Source organism: Protopterus annectens, chromosome 3.part0 (genome assembly GCF_019279795.1).
Source record: "Protopterus annectens isolate FY-2018-M chromosome 3.part0, PAN1.0, whole genome shotgun sequence".
Lineage (NCBI taxonomy): Eukaryota > Metazoa > Chordata > Ceratodontiformes > Protopteridae > Protopterus > Protopterus annectens.
Window position 1 is genome coordinate 144,313,882 of NC_056731.1, and position 19,111 is coordinate 144,332,992.

The 19,111-nt window shown below is 36.7% G+C and overlaps 1 protein-coding gene across 2 annotated transcripts in view; it reads left to right on the forward strand.

Moving 5' to 3' along the window:
- Positions 1-18,906, forward strand: part of PLXDC2 (plexin domain containing 2) — a 3,345,655-nt gene extending 3,326,749 nt beyond the window's left edge. For both annotated transcript variants that reach the window (XM_044064643.1, XM_044064642.1), the window contains exon 14: positions 17,370-18,906. In XM_044064643.1, coding sequence (XP_043920578.1) covers positions 17,370-17,404 — 35 coding nt within the window. In that variant the 3' untranslated portion in view covers positions 17,405-18,906. The remainder of the gene's footprint in view (positions 1-17,369) is intronic.
- Positions 18,907-19,111: the final 205 nt, after the last annotated feature.

Genomic DNA, 19,111 nt, shown 5'->3' on the forward strand with positions numbered 1-19,111 from the left:
GCAGTGGAGTTTGTGTGCATTTATGCCTTGGCAGTCTCTTTTGTTTGGGTATGCTTTTGCTGAGTGTCTCCACATATGTGGTAGTGTGTTGTGTTGTAGGTGTGGGTGGTGTTTGAGGTATTGTGTTCATGTTGCTAACCTTCTCAGTGCCAGATATATTGGTTTGTGGGGGAGAGAACAATGACACTAGGTGCTTGATGTATTTGCATCTCTCACAAATTGTGTTCCTAGGTGGTAGTAGTAGAGGGTTGTCCATATACATAAGACAGTTGCTACACTGTCTCTGGATGCCCATATCGGCCAGACTGGCAGGAGAAAATATAAGAAATTGTCTGTCCATATTTGTCAGAAACTGAAAGAGCTAAGAGGGTAAAGGGAGGAAGATCTACGAGTATTACTACTAGATAACACAAGTGCTATTAAGGGAAAACTTGTAGCTGAAATACCTCAAAAAGGGTTAAAAACCATGCAGCTGAAGCTCTGGATGCTGCAGACCTGTATCTAGACTATGGTACTCAATTTTAAGGTTAAGAACTCAGTAAGTAAAAACTCACAATGAAGCAGAGATTAATAACTTGTAGTCAAAAGAATAGAACTCGCAGTACGAAAAATACAGTTAAACAGCAACAAAATGCAGTTAAACAGTAATGAATTGCAGTAGATTGCAATGAAGATCAGTAGATTGCTTTGAAACAATAGCTCACAAATCAGAACAGTAGCAGACAGTAAAAATAAAGCAGCTATTCAGTAGAATATTGTCATCAATTTAGTGAGGCTACCAACTATCAGTAATAAATATGGCAAACTGAATGCAGCTGAACTCCTAAGCACAAGCAGCGAAATGCTAAACATCTCATCATGAAAGACTTCCAAAGCAGAAGGGCTATGTTGCTCTGCTGTAGAAAATGTGAAGTACCCAATCCCAAATCAGCTCAAGACTTCTGAAAATATTATTTTGACACCAGTAAGTACTGCTAAGCTACAGATACCTTGTGCAGATTCACAGTAAATGTTATACATGCTGTGGCTTCCTTGAAGTCCCTCAGAAATCTTAAATATCAACTCATGGGATCTCTCCCCTGCACCCAAACCTGAATCAGTACCACATGGCAAGGGAGTCATGTATTTATCTTAAAAGGTTACATCTTAAGGACGGATTATTGCTCATAAGTCTCCTGTTTCTTAATCAGACCAGGCAGTATTAATGGATTTGTCGGGCATGATGCAGTCCCTAGTGGACAAAGTTGCAGTTCAAAGACTACCGCAGATGGAACATGGAAAATGTGTCTATTCCTTGTTACTTTTTCCCCAAGATGAGGATGATACTGATGTATTATGGGTCTGGGTTACTTCAGCCTTAGCATCAGCTCTATGAATTTCCTTACTGTTCTTTTCCAGTTAGTTTTAGTTACAAGTGGCACTACACTGTGTCAGTAAACATTGCAGAAGCCTGGTGTATCATATAGATGAAAATGAACTACAGGAATATGTTCACATTAGTCCGGATGATTAGCATTTACAGTTTTATGGGCTTTACTTTGGGGGCAGTTCACTGATAGTGATTTTCTACAAATCTTTGGTAGTTATGGTGTAAACTGCTCAACATGTACTTCCTAATCTTTCCAACCCTAGGTTACACTTTTCTTGTGATTTCTCCTAACTCCAGGCACTGTTTCTTCTGGTTAGATCAATGTGCCCCTCATCCTTGTAGCTGAAATTGCTTTTCTGTTTAAATACATTTTAGAATGTGTAATACAAATACAAACAAAAGCACAGTTGCTGGATAAATACCACAATAGTTTATCTCATCTCATATTTACACGTGAGCAAACTTCCTTCCCTCCCTTCTTTTGTTGTTCAAACATTTCATTTGTATAGAGAAGGCTGACTCATCCTTCACCACACCTCATTTTCATTCCATCTCCACTGTTTTTGTACTCATTTCTTCCCATCAGTATTTAGTTTATGTATAATATTGCCACAGTTTTCCATTTCTTTATCTAGTTTTTTTTTCTTTTCCCTCTTAGTCCTTTGAATTATACATTTTTGCAGTACACTAGGATGAAAAATTCTTCCTTTTTCTCAATAAAGTTTATTCTTCCACCCCCATTAATCTGAGTTGTACTGCATACTTTTTATTCTGTGTAGTGGAAAAATCAATCAGTTACACATCCAAAATTATTTAATATCAATAGCTCATGAATTTCCACTTCAACTGCAGTAGACTCAGTGCTGCTCTTCCAATTTACATTTGGAAACTTGAAATCAGCCAGTATAACAAATTATAATAAGTGTGTCTAGATTGACTTTCTAAACTGTCTACTCCAAATCCAACTTCTAGGATGGTTATAACATGCTGTTAGCTATATACCTACATTTATTCAGGGTATAATCAGTAATTTCATGCATCCCTCTTTCCCCCATTTCTTTGATTATTTCAGTCATACATTTTGACTTGGGAAAATGTGCTAAACAGTCTAGTTAGCAAGTCTGCATTTCTAACCATAAGGAACTTGTAGAATTCAATCGGCACCAAGACATCTCTTCTGCCTTTCCACTTTTAAACAGTTTTTTTTCAAATTTCTCATCACTTCGCTAACTAGTCATCTGTCATATTCTTGCATTTAAACTTCTGCAAATTGCCCAACCTCCATTTATCATTTCCTCTCCATGTTGATATCCATCCTAATTACATATAATTCCAGATAGATATTTTCTTTTTTCCTTCAAATTTCATCCCCATCTCTTCTTCTTAATGTAATTTATAAGTATGTTTTCATGAGCATTTGTTTCTTGTTAACCTTGTGAATGGACTGGTACTTATAACCTTTTCAAGTGTAGCTCAGACCATTAAGTGCAAGCATTACATGATGATCATTTAATAACACTTCCCTCGTTTACACACCATATTAGTAATTTTCCTTCTTTATCATCCTGCTTCCATCAGCTTTGCTTATTGCTCAGCACTGGCACAAAAGCAATTTCCAGCTCTATAGTATTTCAGTCTTGAAGTACAGTTTATGTGAGTTATTGGAGCATAAGCACAATGCTGCATAAATGCCAATTACATTATCCGAGAATAGCATTCCAAGCTGATGGCACTCAAACAATTAGAAAATGATAAAATGCAACTCAAACAAGTCATTGTAATGCTGATTCTTTAGTGCTATAATCTCTTTAAAAATGCAGTGACCTCTATCTTACCCCTTTTGTGGACCAGTCTTAACTTTTGGATAGTCTCTGATGTTTAGCTTGCTGGTATCACTCATGTACCTTTTTAATTTAATCTTTCCTTAGTTATGCTTAGATAAAACTGTAGTATCTACTAGCTACTCCTTTTTTTAAGTAAGGTATTTGCTTTTTGACAAATGCCATTATATTTGAAAGGGTAATATCTCAGCAAGCGTTTCTTTGTACTTGTGATTAAGGTGATTCAGCATGCCTTCTTAATGTACTCTATATATGATGCTGACTGTACTTTTCACTGTGTGCTTTTTCTGAATATGCTTGCATATTTTGTTTTCTTCTTTCAACCCCCCACACACATTTCTCTTTAATATGTACCACATTTTTATACAAATGGACTAATATTTCAAAGATGATATATTAGTGATCCCAAACTGATTATAGTAACTCTTGGAATATGCCTTCACCCTGTCTGACAAACAACCGACAATGCATATATACATACATGTGTAAACTTTGTCTCTCTTAGCTGTATGCTGTCCTCCTATTGCCATCTTCTTAAGATGGTTGGAAGCCTTTGTAACATTCCATGTCATCATGTCTAATCCTTTCCCATGGTATGGAATCTTCATAGTATCTAGCCACTGTAAGCTCACATTTTCAAAAAATTCAGTAGTTCCTATCCAGTCCTCCCTTCATCTCTCTCAGTCTCTACTTCAACCCCACAGTTTTGCATCTTACATAATTCTAATATGGAAATAAGTCATGTGATGTTATTTTTATTAAAAAAAAATATTTTTTACACTCTGCATCTCATTCTTTTATATACATATTTTTCAATTGTTCACTCGCAAAATAATTGAACAATCAGTTTTCACTGATGTAACCCATTGTTTTGGTTTCAAGTGACTTCACTTCAGACAAGGTTACTGAAGGCATGTAGTAGCCTATCTGAGAACCAGGATCTGTAGAACCACAAGTTTATGTTATATTCCTCTGAATTTCCCTCAGTGAGTACCCTCTCCATTCAGCCATTGCTCAGTTTTTGGTAGGACAACCACACACATGAATGAAGATGTTCAAGATCTTTGGAAGGGGGCTGAGGGTTGGCAGCTAAAGAGGGGAAAACATTTAGAAGAATAAGGTGAAGCTATTATTTTTACGCTTGATACAGGTGCGAAATACAATATCCACTTAGAAGTTGCATTGAATCTGCATAATACTATCTAAAGATTTCAGTTCATTGTTATGAAATATGGTATAGTGGGTCTACTTGAGTAGACAGAAAATCCATTAACTGGATCTTACTTGATTGAGATGACAGCACCAAAACCTAACTTTAACAAACTTTCTCATCAGCAGAATTTTAATCCAGGAAAAGAGGCAGTTGGCCAGCATGGGGAAATTTGCCCTTTTCTCCACTATAGTGTGATCTCAGAGTTGGTATATTTACTTAAGAGGGATGTGGGAGGCAAAGCCCCCCACTTGGGTGGGTTTGACATGCTTCAGTGTTTCTTTTTTTTTTTTTTTAATGTTGGCCAACTCCCTCTTTTCCCGGATTAAAATTCTGGTGATTTGAAAGTTCGTTAAAGTCAGGTTTTGGTGGTGTTGTCTTGATCATGTAAGATGCAGTTTAATGGATTTTAAGTCTACTCAAGTAGACCCAGTATAATTTAAAGCCAGTGGATTAGATTTTCCTTAATTGTGAGTACAAATGCAGAAAATAAAACTAATGCTTCAGGTAGTTTCCTCAGAAAATTAGTTAAAGCAACCAAATATAGATCATAATGCCTTTAAAGCACTTGGTATGTTTATAGAGGCCGATATTGATCAAGTGCGACATTATTCAAAGAGACATGCAGAAAGGGTACACAGTGTTTCTTACTGTTCCTATTATTGCTAATAATAAGAGGATAGGAAGCACCTTCAAAGTCAGCAGGAATGTATGCAGGGGTGATAATATTTTCAGAAACAATTATACAGTGATAGCACGTTTCACCTAAGAATTTTCTAGACTATTACAGAAAGACTAAATTTATCAGTATTCTTAGTAAGTGTAATAATAGAGAAAATTATGAATACACTGAGAGATTTCCTATTTATTTACTTGTTCTGACTATTTGCACTAAACTTTCACCTGTGGAGATATCAGTTATCTATATGAGATGCATTGCAGTATTAACTAGGGGAGGAATGAACAGAAACTAAAATATATGGAAAGTATGGAGATTGTCAAGGAGGGTGAACCAACTGAATGGGTTAATTGTATGCTAAGTCAGTGATGTAATATTAATTTAAAACATGTATAGAACCTAAAAACTTAAACAAATGGATTAAAAGGGAATATTAGCCACTTTATACTATTAGTGAACTTATGACAAAAATGTCTGATGCTGAAGTTTGTTCTTTTCTGCATGCTAATCAAGAGTTTTGGTAAATGCGGCTGGTTAATCCCAGCTGAAAGCTTTACAAATTTAACAGATATCACAGCTGAAATATGTTTCTCTGATGTCCTTTTGGAATATTGTCAGACTCAGAAGCGTTTCTATGGACCAAGTTAAAATATTAGAAACTCAGGAACTGTGAATGTAACTTTAATACATTTATCACAAATGTCAGAACACTATATGCTTCACAAGCTTTTGCAAGTACTTCTTCAGATTGTTATAAATCAGTTTAAAAAAACAAGCATATAAATACTAAATAGTATACTGTGTATGTAGTATTTATAGGTTTGATTTTAAAGTTTCCATGTATACAAGGCTTGATGTTTAAGAATGACAAGATTACAATGCGTGCACATTTTTGATATGTAATGCTATATAGAATATGTCACTTCTTGGAATTGCTAAATCTAAAGAAAAGAAATTACATTCTTTACTGCCTGAGCAGGTAGTTCAAATATGTGAAGTCTGTAAGACTTATCAGAATTTGAATATGACAGAGGAGTTGCTTACACATGACTGAGGAGATTTTCCTTGGACTAAACTGAGAGTAGACATTGCTCCAAAATAAGGATGCACATTATATTCTATTTATTGACTATTATTGAAAAGATCCAAAATTAGATCATTTGTGTTAAAGTTCTTGTCATAGTTTAATCACAGTATTAACATTTCTTCTTGCTAGATATGTTAAACCTGCTGAGGTAATTTCTATTATGAGCTATAAATCATAGTTTTACTAACCAGTGAAAGGTTAAGCATACCGTCTTGAGTCCATGATAAGTACAGAGTAATGGGGAATTGGAGTGCATTGTCCTCACTGCTAAGAATAATATAAGAAAGTCTGACAGTTCTATAGATATGGATTGCCAGCTTTCTGTACTGGAGTTAAGGAATATATCTGTTCAGTGTTTAGGACTTTCTCTGCCTCATAAGTTCATAGGTTCATAGGTTGCTATTAGGCTATCAGCCCTAGGACCTATACAAGCCTAGCCATAACAATTCCCTGGCTATTTCTTCCCACAGTATTTACTTCCCTGGACCCCTGTCTAGCAGGGTGACTGATGTGATCCCCGGGGTGAATTTCCTATCTCCCATCCAATCGTCAAGGTTTCTTTTGAAGACGGCCAAAGAGGTGCTCTGTTTGACATGTATGGGCAGTCTATTCCAGAGTCCGGGGAGTCTCTGGGTCAGGAACCCATTTTCCTGTAATTCGTGACTTAAAGCCAAAGTTCTAACAACTTCTTCATTGCTAATTCCAGAAAACAAATATATAAATACACACATATATATATATATATATATATATATATATATATATATATATATATATATATATATTTATAAGAAGTGCAGTGAAAAGGTTTACTTTATCAGACTGATGAAAATTCTTGCATTGAATGGTATGAGTAAGGAGAAGAATAAGTTATGGAATTAGCATATGGATAAAGGTCATTTACCTCCTTCATTGTTATGATAAGTGCAATAGCTGAGATCATACCATACACATGCTCTGATATCCAGGTCTACAGGATGAATATAATGATTACAGAATGGGTATGAACAAGGTAAATTATCATCTGTATAACAGCTACTACAAAGTGTGAATGTTCCTATTCTAACGCAGCACTGGATCTTGTTAAATGCTCAAAAACCATAACTCAGAAGTTTAGAAAGTGAGTTGCTCTTCTAGGTTTGGAAAACTGTTCAGTAAGTCTATACATCATAACAAATGCACATATTTATCAACTGTGAATATAAAGAAATACTGAATTTGAATTTTCATAGACTAAATTTGTATTGTTATATACCAATAACATCTGCAGTCAATGTATTTAAAAGTGAATATTATTGCAGCTCATGTTTTAAAGTAAGGAGGATATAACATATGTGTGCGTGTGTGTGTGTGTGTGTGTGTGTGTGTGTGTGTGTGTGTGTGTGTGTGTGTGTGTGTGTGTGTGTTTGTTAATCACAATGCTAATATAAAAGTTAGTCAGAAACATGGACACATAAATGAGAAGTGATTAAAAGTACAAAAGAATCATGTGCGATGTGCTGTTAGGTGAAATAGTATGAAAGAAACCAACAATGCAAAAGAAATCCAGCATATGTTGAAGTACATATTTCAAACAATAGCTCCAAACTGCCAGAGAATGCTCCATATCAGTAAAAATGCAGATGCTAATAGAAAAGCTAAAGCAGGGTGAATAAGGACCAAAAGTATCTTTGGACCAAAATGATTGTAAGCTAGTTCATGAAACACAGATACATTACCTTGGACTAAAATGCAAACATCAGTCAGTAGAAAAATAATGTAGAAAGAGTTAAACACCTTTAACTTTCCATTTGAGGAAACTAAGCACTTACAGCTTGCCAAAAAAGAGAGACCATAAAATGAACTAGATCTCTCTTACCAAAAACTGAAGAACCAAATACAAAGCCCAAACCATCAGAAATGACAGATCCACTTTTCAGGTAAACCTAAAGTGATGATGTAGAAACTTTAACAGCTGTCCCAAATGTAAGCCAAAAATGCAGGTTAAAAGGCTGGACTGCAAAGAATGAACTTGTAGAGCTTATGACAAAAATAATATCTAAATCCTCATCCCAGAGCTGCTATGGAATGCAGCGTGACTGTTCCATTGTAAACACTGACATGAGATTATAACAGTGTTGCTCCAACCTTCTACAGCAACTGAGAGAAGCCACAGTACTCTGCATGCGCCCTTACAGTCTGGTCATAAACACTCAAAAACAGGTGGCACAAATGAAAAAACATGGAGTAAGACAGACACAATGAAAATTGTTATCAGTAAATACAAAGGAAAATGGGAAATAAATGCCTTCCAGAAAGAAACTAACTAAACTTAGGTACTGTCTTGCCAGTGCATACATTTCGTAGCTGTTCTTCAGGCATGTGTACACTTTTCTAGCAGTCCTGTGCTTATTAATTGCACTGCTTCGAGCTATCTTTCTGTGATAAGCCCACTCAATCCCCTTAGCTGCTCCTTCACCACCGATTTTCAACTTTGTATTTCTTTTTCCTCGGCTATTACTTCCTTCAGGCTGGATTCCTATGCATTCTTCATATCCATTGAGCAATTTTAACCTTCAAGGGCAAGCTATTTAAACTCCCCTGCATTATCTACACCGCCACCATCTCTCATTAACTGTCCTTGATATAGACTCCTCACTGTCTCAAGTTATCAGATCATTTTGTCAAAAACATGCATCCTTCTCATAATCACTAGGTCAAATGATCTGTGTTTTAGTTTTCCTTTTACTTTGTGTAACTTCCCCTCATATAACATACAGTCCATAACCACAAGTGATGTAGAGGTCCATTGTTAGAACACACCACACTAATCCTTTGAACATACCAGAAAATGTGTGTCCCCTTTTGCCCCTCAGAATCTAAACTATTCCGGTTTATTGACCTTTTTGATTATACCTTCCTTCTTTATAGATAACTCCCTTTCATTCAACAGTAATGTTAACACTATACTTAACTGCACATTCTACTCATTTCATTCTGTATGCCCACTTCAACCAAGGACATTCCTGTTGTATTTGCAACTCTTCCCAGTCAGTGGATCTTTTAGATATCTACTGATTATTCCTTTTTAAGCAGTCAAGGAAGATCAAGGCCTGACTGACATCCTTTGCACTCTCCCTCTCTCTCAATCTCTCTGTCTGCATGTTTTACTAGCTTTCCAAACCCTTCCATATGCTGTTTTGCTTTGACGTCTGTCTGTCTTTGTGGTTAACGGTAACACATTAGGTTTCAGACACTGATATGCTACAGCTTGCTGCAGATGTAACAAATGGTTTACCTCAGCTGACAGGGAGTGCTGAGTGCTTTAGTGCTGATTGAAAATGCTTTATCTGCAGTCATCTCCAAATGCTGGTAATACACTAAACTACATATGGAACACTAAATGACTTCTACAAATGTATTATTGGCATTCAGAAACTGAATCCCTGTAAAGAAGATCATGCCACCTGATATTTTACACCCAGAGTGGCCACCCCTTTCACCATACCCTAGCTATGGCTTTAGAAGTTCCTCTGTTCCTCCACATGGGCCAACTAAATCTGTTGCTACACTGACCATGTTTGTAGCTTGCTCTGTCGCTAGCAGGATAACATTTTTTTGCACATATTACATTTATTTATTTATTTTGTTTAATTTCTGGATCAGGGGTTTAGGATTCAATCAAGCTAGTCTACCAGGTCACAGGCCAGCATACTCTACCCAGTAAAAGACAATTTCTGTTATAACAAGCTTTTGTTGATATCATCCAGACCTGGTCTTTGTTGCTTATGCAGATAGCCAAAAGCTGAAAGACCTGATTTTCTATTACCTGGTGACAAATATATTTTACCTTGCTTTGTGTTATGGAAGTAGCTATTGCCACAGTTCTAATGAACTAAGTGATGGTATTTCAATGGATGGTCCAATGTCTGCACCATTAGAACTATGTTTCTGTATCGCACTTGCGTTTAGTTTTCATCTGTGCCATTGCACTGCATGTCTCTGCAGTGCCGATGAACTACCTTCTAAATTAAATTTTGCTGTAAATGATTTTCCAAATGGAGGGATAGCTTATATGAATATGTTTATGCACACTGGCTTTGAGGGCTTAGAAGATAATCTCTTTATCAAGTTCCTTTAACTCGGTGTGTGGAGATGGGGATGCCCTTCTCTAACTGGAGTTAAATGTCTTTATTCATAACATTCGACCTCTCATCCATAGTTTGATACATAACATATCAATAAAGGAATTTTCTCTTATTCCCTTTACAAAGAAAGCATTTACATTTGGAGTAGGCCACTTATTAACAGAACTTTACAATGGTTGTCAACATTCCAGGACATCAAATGCCTTGGAAGATACCTAAGTCACATCAGGAGTCTCATTTTTGATTTCATACGCTAAAGAAGTTTAATTGAATTTTGTGTCCTCGTGGAGTTTGGTTACCAGCTTTTCAGTCCACAAGATCTATTCTCAGTATTACCAGGTTGATGAAGCCATTACTGTCCTCATCTCACAGCTTTTTTTTCTATTGACACATATCCTTCCTGAAGAACCCCCAGCTGGAACCTCGAAAGTAAAGGATGCTACAAGAAACCTTTCCAGGAGGGACAAGTAGAATATAATCTTTTTGTGGGTATTGAAGCTTACTTCTGATTTCCAGTCAAAGATTTTTCATGACTGTGTTTCTCACTTCAGGCATCCTTTTAATCAGGGGGTTCATTTATTCTACCTCTAAGGTTCAACATTTAATAACTTCTTACTGAAGTCTCAGAAAAAAATTGCTTGATGTAACTCTTAATTCATCCCTTAATTCTTGAATTATTTTAATAATCTTTGATTTTATTTATGTCCTGTCTCCTTTCTTATCTTTCAAGTTATTTCTTTTCCAGTCCTCCATCATCTTCATCTCTTTGCTTCCAACCTTTCCCTAGCTTTGTTCTCTAAGCTTTCTAATAAAACTGTATGTTAGTTGACAGTGTGTCCACTTCTTCCCATTAACTTTGTTAGGCACCTTTATGGGTGCATCACACATTTTATTTTTGAATATGACAAAATGTCATAAGTCTTGTGAATACAAGTTGGATTTTTAATTTGTAATATGTGACTAAACTATGTTGTAGCTCATGGTAAATTTAGAATAGCAGATCTCCTTTACTAGCCTGTCTTGTGTGAAATAAGCTGCTGTTCTGATATGAGCAAATCAGTTGCAAGCAAACTCCATGGTGTCTCTTAAGTATAATCTATTCAGATAAGATTTTTTAATGTCTCAGGATAGGTTTAAAAGTTTTGTTGGTTGATAGCATTTAATGCTCTTTTACTAGTACTTTGATAATATGTGATATTAAATTATGCTTTTATGTGTATCTGTCTTGTATGAATGTTCATTTATTCATTTTTGATCTTTGAGTGCTTAGGCTATAAATAGGCAAATAAAATAAACAAGTGCAATTATATATACATATGTATATATATATATATATATATATATATATATATATATATATATCTATGGGTCTACCTGACAACACCAAAAAGCACACACACAACACAAGCACACCAAAAACCAAAAACCTATACAGAACCTTACATACACAACTATCTATGCACTAACCATAACCCAAATCCTAACCCTAAGGTCCGTCACTATCACACACTCACCTAACCCACGCCCTAACCCTAACTCACTTAACCCGCCCCTAACCCTACAGACCGTCGCTATCGCACACTTACCTTACCCACACCCTGACCCTAACATCCATCCATATCGCACACTTACCTTTACATGTCGGTGTTCTCAGCATTGGGATTCTCAACTGTCAGTTTTCTCCGTTGTTGATCTTCCGTTGTCGGTGTTCTCGTCGGCGGTGTTTCGAGATTTCAGCGTTTTCAGATAGACCCATACATATATATATATATATATATATATATATTTTTTTTTTTTTTTAAATAATGCCTGTTTTTTCATGTTTTGGAGATTATTTTTCTAGACATAGCAAGAAATAGACTTTGTTCTGTTAAATGACACATTTAACAAACTATAGATGCTTTATTAACCTAATTTAAGGTTATGTCCTGATCCAATATCAGTTATTTAAGCAGAACCAAAAGGGAATTCTATACCTGAGGCCTCTGGTTAAAGCACCTTCTCACCCTAGGATACAAACTGCACAGCACACATTATTTGTGTACTACATTTACAGTCTCCTGGGTAATGGATATTATATTTGTGCCCTGGAAGAAGATTCTGATTGTTAATCCTTCTGGTCAATGCATTTGAGGTTTTTGCAAAGAACCAGATTTCTTATAGAACCATCACACATATATATATATATATATATATATATATTTTTTATGAAAGTTATTTCAGAAGGGACTGAAACAGCCTACTTGCCTGCCAGTTTTATCTTGTTAGCCTTAGACCATTACAAGATAGTAGCTTCTATTCAGATAGAGGTTAGCCTCAATCTGGTTCATTAGTATAGGACAACAAACCTGTTTCTTCAACCTTTTTAGTCTACGCTGAGAAGGTTTCCCCAGTGGTCATATAGCCTGCTTCAAGTGGTTTGAACACAGCTCTGTGATTTATCTCCAGCAAGTCAACATCTCCTCAGTTTCTCTAAGAACAGGCTAAACGATTGTGCATCCATGGATTTAGTACCATCTTTTGAATGGACATTGTGCTTTACATATAGCTGCATTAAGTGTATATTTCAGGAATACAGCTAACATTTGTACAGCTGCAATGTGGTCTTCTCTGAGCACTTTTACTAGGTAGTAAAAGGTAGCTATCAACTGCATTTTTACTGCATTTTGTCCTGGTCCTCAGCCTCCCCATATCCATTTGCATTACTTTCTACATGATACCTCTGCTTTTGAATTTTATCAATTGTTATCTACTGGAGAGGGCCAATGGAAGTCACATTTTGCTACTTCATGATTATTCTACTCAGTTCTGAGAGGTCCTTTGCTCTTCATGCTTTTGTTACTGTTTATCTTTATTAGAATTTGCCTTTTTTCTGAAGTCTGTGTTGTGTGATGAAAAACTTCTGTGTAAATGGAATCTACAAATGTATAGTTTTGAACTGTTGTCACTTGTATTTATTTTTTGCAAGTCATATGTGGTTCAAAGACAATCAAAACTCAATGATCACTGGGGAGTTTCTGCCCTCCTGACATACTTGTAGAGATGCTGTCAGGTTTTATGAAGAGCTTGCAGCTGTTGCCAAAAGACACAAGAAAGTCTGGCAAGCTATGCAAGGAGTGTAGACATAAAATCTCATTTAAATGCATTATACAAGCAGCCATCTTGAGGATCATCAGATGTTGACATCAATAAATTTTCAAATATTAAGTTTAATTGTAAGTCTCGAGGTTCGAGTAATGTCAACCATCTGAAGTCATGCTTCTAAGGTAAAAACAGATATGCTTAAATTATGAAGAATTGCATGTCATCTTTTCTACTTGTATCTCTATGAAATCTTACACTCCATTTGTTCCAGTCCCCTTCAATAAACACATCACACCAAATGACATTTGACAAGCTTTATTAAATTTCTGTAACATAGCTTTGTTCACCAAATTCAATAATTACAACTCTTCATCATATAATTGATTCTAAACACATCATAACATCCTTGTAATGTTAATCAGGGCAGTGTACCTACTCACCCTGTGCTGGTAAGCAGCGTCCATACCTCTGCTCGCTTACTTTACTTATGAAGCTCCATCCTTGCAATGTTAATCAGTGCAGCATACCTATTCACCCTGCCCAACAAGCAGGGTCCATACCTCTGCTCACTTACTTTACTTATGAAGCATCATCCCATCTCACTTCAGACACCATTCATTGAATTACTTTCCACAAAATAAGCAGCATCCTTACCTCAGCTTGCTTATCTATTCAGCAAGCTTCCTCCAACTGCTCATTTTCCTTTCCCCAAATCCTTGAAATGAACATCCAGATACCAGAGGAGGAACAGAAGAGGGCAGCCTATCCCTCTTCTCCGCCTACTCCCACTGATAAATAACCCTAGTACCCCCAACCCACCAACGAAAAAAAAAAAATGGAGGGTGGGTGGGTAGCAAGTTTACACCAAAATGTGATTGCTTAACCCAGCTACACTAGACTAAACCTATTAAGCCCCTCCCCATCCTTATCTCATTTCCTCCCAAGCATCCCTGCCTCCACTTAAGCCTTTCACCTCCTCATCCCACTTAACTCCCCTTAATATCAACCTAGCTCCTCCAATGAAGATGTCCCAGGGCAACTTGGTTTGTTGCCAAACTTCATTTTTACCGGTCACCTTCAATAAACACATCACACCAAATGACATTTGATGACCTTTATTAAATTTCCATAACATAGCTTTGTTCACCAAATTCATTAATTACAATTATTCATAATATAACTGATTCTAAACACAGCATAAACTCCTTGTAATATTAATCAGGGCAGCGTACCTACTCACACTGCGCCAGTAAGCAGCATCCATACCTCTGCTCGCTCACTTTACTTATGAAGCACCATACTTGCAATGGTAACCAGGGCAGTGTACCTACTCACTCTGCCCAGTAAGCAGGGTCCATACCTCTGCTCACTTACTTTACTTATGCAGCAGCATCCTATCTCACTTCAGACACCATTCCTTGAATTACCTTCCACAAAATAAGCAACATCCTTACCTTTGCTTGCTTATCTGTTCAGCAAGCTTCCTCCAACTGCTCATTTTCCTTTCCCCAAACCCTTGAAATGAACATCCAGACACCATATGGGGAACAGAAGAGGGCAAGCCTATCCCTCTTCTCCACCAACCAGCCTGACCAGGCTGTTCCCCCTCCCTTCTACCCAAAATTGTTCAACCCACTACTTCTCATAAAGGGAAGGGTCAAGCCGAACATCATTCAGTGTACCCCTCAACTGTAAAGCACCTTAGAATCCCGTCATAAACCCACTGTGCCATACCATCACTGAAACACACCCTAATGAAACTAAATAAAGTAGGATTACCATGACCCCACTGTACCACTGGAACATCCACACCAAGAGAGTACTTACCCTTTTAGCCCGCTTCCATCAAAGCTGAAATCATGGCTCAACCTGAACGGATTGACAACCTTTATCCACAACAAAACAACAAACTGTAACCCCTTAAACTCAAATCAAAACAACTAGTATCAAGTCTCAAACCCCGGACCCTGTCAACTGTAGCCTATCACCTTAGCTCACCAACTACCCAGTTCTGGCTGTGCAACAACTCAATTACCATTGGTAAAGTCTAACTCCAAAACTTTAATGTCCTAACCTTAGATGGTAGAAAACCAGCACCCCTTTAACTAGTTCCTGAAAACTCACCTATGCTCAGCAATAAAGTACTCTACGTGCCCAGCCATAAACACCCCCAATTCACTCATTACCAAACCATGCTTAACCCCAGTTTGTCCCTGGCGTTTCCCCTTGAAAGCTCTCTTTCCTTATGTTACCTATACCACTAATAGGTAATTAAGACCTGTCCTATAGCTGCCTTATCCTGCAACCAAGCTTCCTTTAAACCTTCTAACTCCCCTGTAACAATGCACCCAGTTTCTGAAACTACCCCAACACAGCCACCTACCTCCCATGCTTCCTAAAACCCTATCTACAAAATTCACCCAAACCCCAAGTGAAATGATCTTTGAGCTATTCTGTAAAACCTTAACCTAGTATGTAACATAAGCACTACCTACTCAAGGGACAAATTTGTTACCCCAAAGATCCCACCCGTTAGGAACAAACTCCAGCATCCTGTCAAACATCCTGTCAAACACCTCACACATACACACACATATATATATGTTTAAAATAATGCCTGTTTTTTCATTTTTTGGAGATTATTTTTTCTAGACATTGCAAGAAATAGACTTTGTTCTGTTAAATGACAAATTTAACAAATTGTAGATGCTTTATTAACCTAATTTAAGATTATGTTCTTATCCAATATCAATTATTTAAGCAGGACCAAAAGGGAATTCTGTATCTGAGGCCTCTGGTTAAAGCACCTTCTCATCCTAGGATCCAAACTGCCCAACACACATTGTTTGTGTGCTACATTTACAGTCTCCTGGGTAATGGATATTATATTTGTGCCCTGGAAGAAGTTTCTGATTGTTAATCCTTCCAGTCAATACATTTGAGGTTTTTGCAAAGAACTTTTTTATGAAAGTTATTTCAGAAGGGAGTGCAACAGCCTTCTTGTCTGCCGGTTTTATCCTGTTAGTCTTAGACCACTAGAAGATAGTAGCTTCTATTCAGATGTTTGTCAGCTTCAATCTGTTTTATTAGTATAGGACAACAAACCATTTACAGGTTGTCTCTGTCCATTAGAGACATGGGTGTCGAATCAGGGATGGATTTTCTGTTGCCCATTCAATTGTCCAAGCTGCACTTGAATTTGGTTAGGGAGGAACTCTGCTTCACATGGATGGAGAGGCTGTTCCAGAGATGGGGTAGTCTCTGGAATACATACCTGTCTCTCTAGCAGGTCCTAGTTATATCAAAGGCAAGGTTTATGTCTTTAGAACAGGTATTTCTGGTGCTGTTTGTTTTGTGGATATGCAGGAGGCCCATCAGAGTGCAGTCTGACAATCTCGTGTATGCTACATATTGATCTCCCCTCAACAGCCTGTAGGAGACAGAATACAGGAATAGGGCCTTGAGGCAGTCTGCATAGGACATTTTACTTATGCCCTGTATTCTTTTAGTGAGGAATATCTGTGGACATTCCAGTTGTTGGATATGCCTGGTTAGGTACATACCAAAGGGGGCATTGTACTCAATGATAGGGCTGATGAATGCTGAATACAGTGGAAGTATGACTTCTTTTGACCTAGATGCCATATCTTTGTTTATAAGTTGCACTGCATAGAATGTTGATATATAGAGTTTATATATAGAGAGATATAGAGAATATATATCTTCTTTCAGTATATGTGGTCCAGATAGGAGTATGGTAACAAAATGAAAAAAAAATTAGAGCTCACTCTAAAATTCATTATTATTGATTAATGTAGTCTGTTAAACACCTATAACATCTTAACTGAATTGTACAGTTCAATTAGTCAAAGTATTGCATTATGACATTGAGTATAATAATGTTTTCACAACTGATATCCAAGTGCAAAACATTAGAGATGCCTTAATTATTCATGTTGTTTTTCATTTTAGCGGCGTCCAAGCAGATGGCCAGCAATGAAGTTTAGAAGAGGCTCTGGGCATCCAGCTTATGCTGAAGTGGAACCTGTTGGACAAGAGAAGGAGGGCTTCATTGTATCAGAGCAATGCTAAAGTATTATGGGACATTCAATGAGTACTGGGCAGGAACTGTAGAACTTTTTGCCTGGATATTTGCAGAGAAAGATGCCCTAACCTAGTATTGTTCAAGTCCAACAGACTTCTGGACTGACTTTTAATCAAGAAGACAAGCTAACTGCAAAGTAGTCTTCCTTAGTGATAAAGTATCGTCCATGCAGAATGCAACAAGGTCAAGAGGACACCCACACACATGATGTGCGGCCATCTCTGTGCTGAATTGCTCACAAAGGGTGCATATTAACTGAGTTTGGCTGTTTGTTTCTGAGGATTGAACTAACTGCAAAGGCGCCTGTACTCTAAAACTGCCAGCAATTTCAGCAGAACTATTTCATATCATGCCATACTCAGTATACAGTATCCATTCAGGGTTTGTAGTAAAATGCAAATACTTATCTCTCTATTTTCATTTAAGTCTGACAGTTTTTAGCAGTTTAGATATATAAATTCAATTATGGCATTTGTAGTGTGTCATCTACTGTAAAAATACAAAAATTATATTCATATAAAAAACAGTATTCATCAAAGTTTGTGACTTGGAGACCTGCAAAGATCAGAGATCAGTGTCTAATTGTACATGAAACTTTTCTAATGTGCGCTGCTATTTCATTGGAAACTAAAACCTTTTGCCCAAAGCTCAGAGAGTGTTCACAGTGTCACATATGGCTTAATTTCATTTGATTTAATTTCATGTTAAATGAAGTGGAAAACATGGCATTGTAATCACTTGCAGTTTTTGTGTATGAATTTGCTTCCACCATTCCATTTCGTGTTTTAATACCATTTCTGTTTTTCTGATTCATTTTAGTGAAACCATTCTTCAGTAAAAATATATAATTAGAGTAATAATAACAAGTGCACTGTTATGCATACAGTTATCTGAGCTCACTAGTGTAGTTTGAAATGGAAATCAAACTGGAATCCAAGAATTGCTTAATTTACATATTTTTTTATTTGCTTTTATGTCTTTTCCATATCTATTCAATGACAGTGGTATGATAAGTGTTATGACTTTGAATACGTCTCATACCAAAATATATAATAATTGGTGTAAAGCACCATACAGTATTTACCATCAGGCTCTGCGGTAGTAAGCTGTGCCATTATTGTCAGGAAATTTTTAAAACAATTTATCCAGGTATAGAAAACTTTAACAATTTCATGATGATACTGATAAGTTTTGAAGTTAGTCCATCATATACCGTATGGAGTTGAGGCTTACTTGCATTCTTTAACATATTTTTAGCATGCCATTTGACAGTGAGGCTGGCTGCAGCATATAAGTAGAGAACAACTATGCTATAAAATGTAAGAAAAAGTCTACACTGTAGCAGAGAGCACATCATGAATATTGAATGAAAATATTAAAAGTGTGTGTATGCTATATGTTAAAGTTCTTGACTTGTTTTCTTTTACAGTGCAGTGTTTTTAATATTTCTATCTGCTTTTAAGACAGTTTCCAAATATACATATATTTTATTATGCTATATAACAGTGAACTTTGGAAAAGTTGGAATAGTTCAAAATAGTAATGACTGCAAGACTTCTACATGTATATGCCAGGAAAATGACAGTTAAGAGAAACGTGGCAAATACCT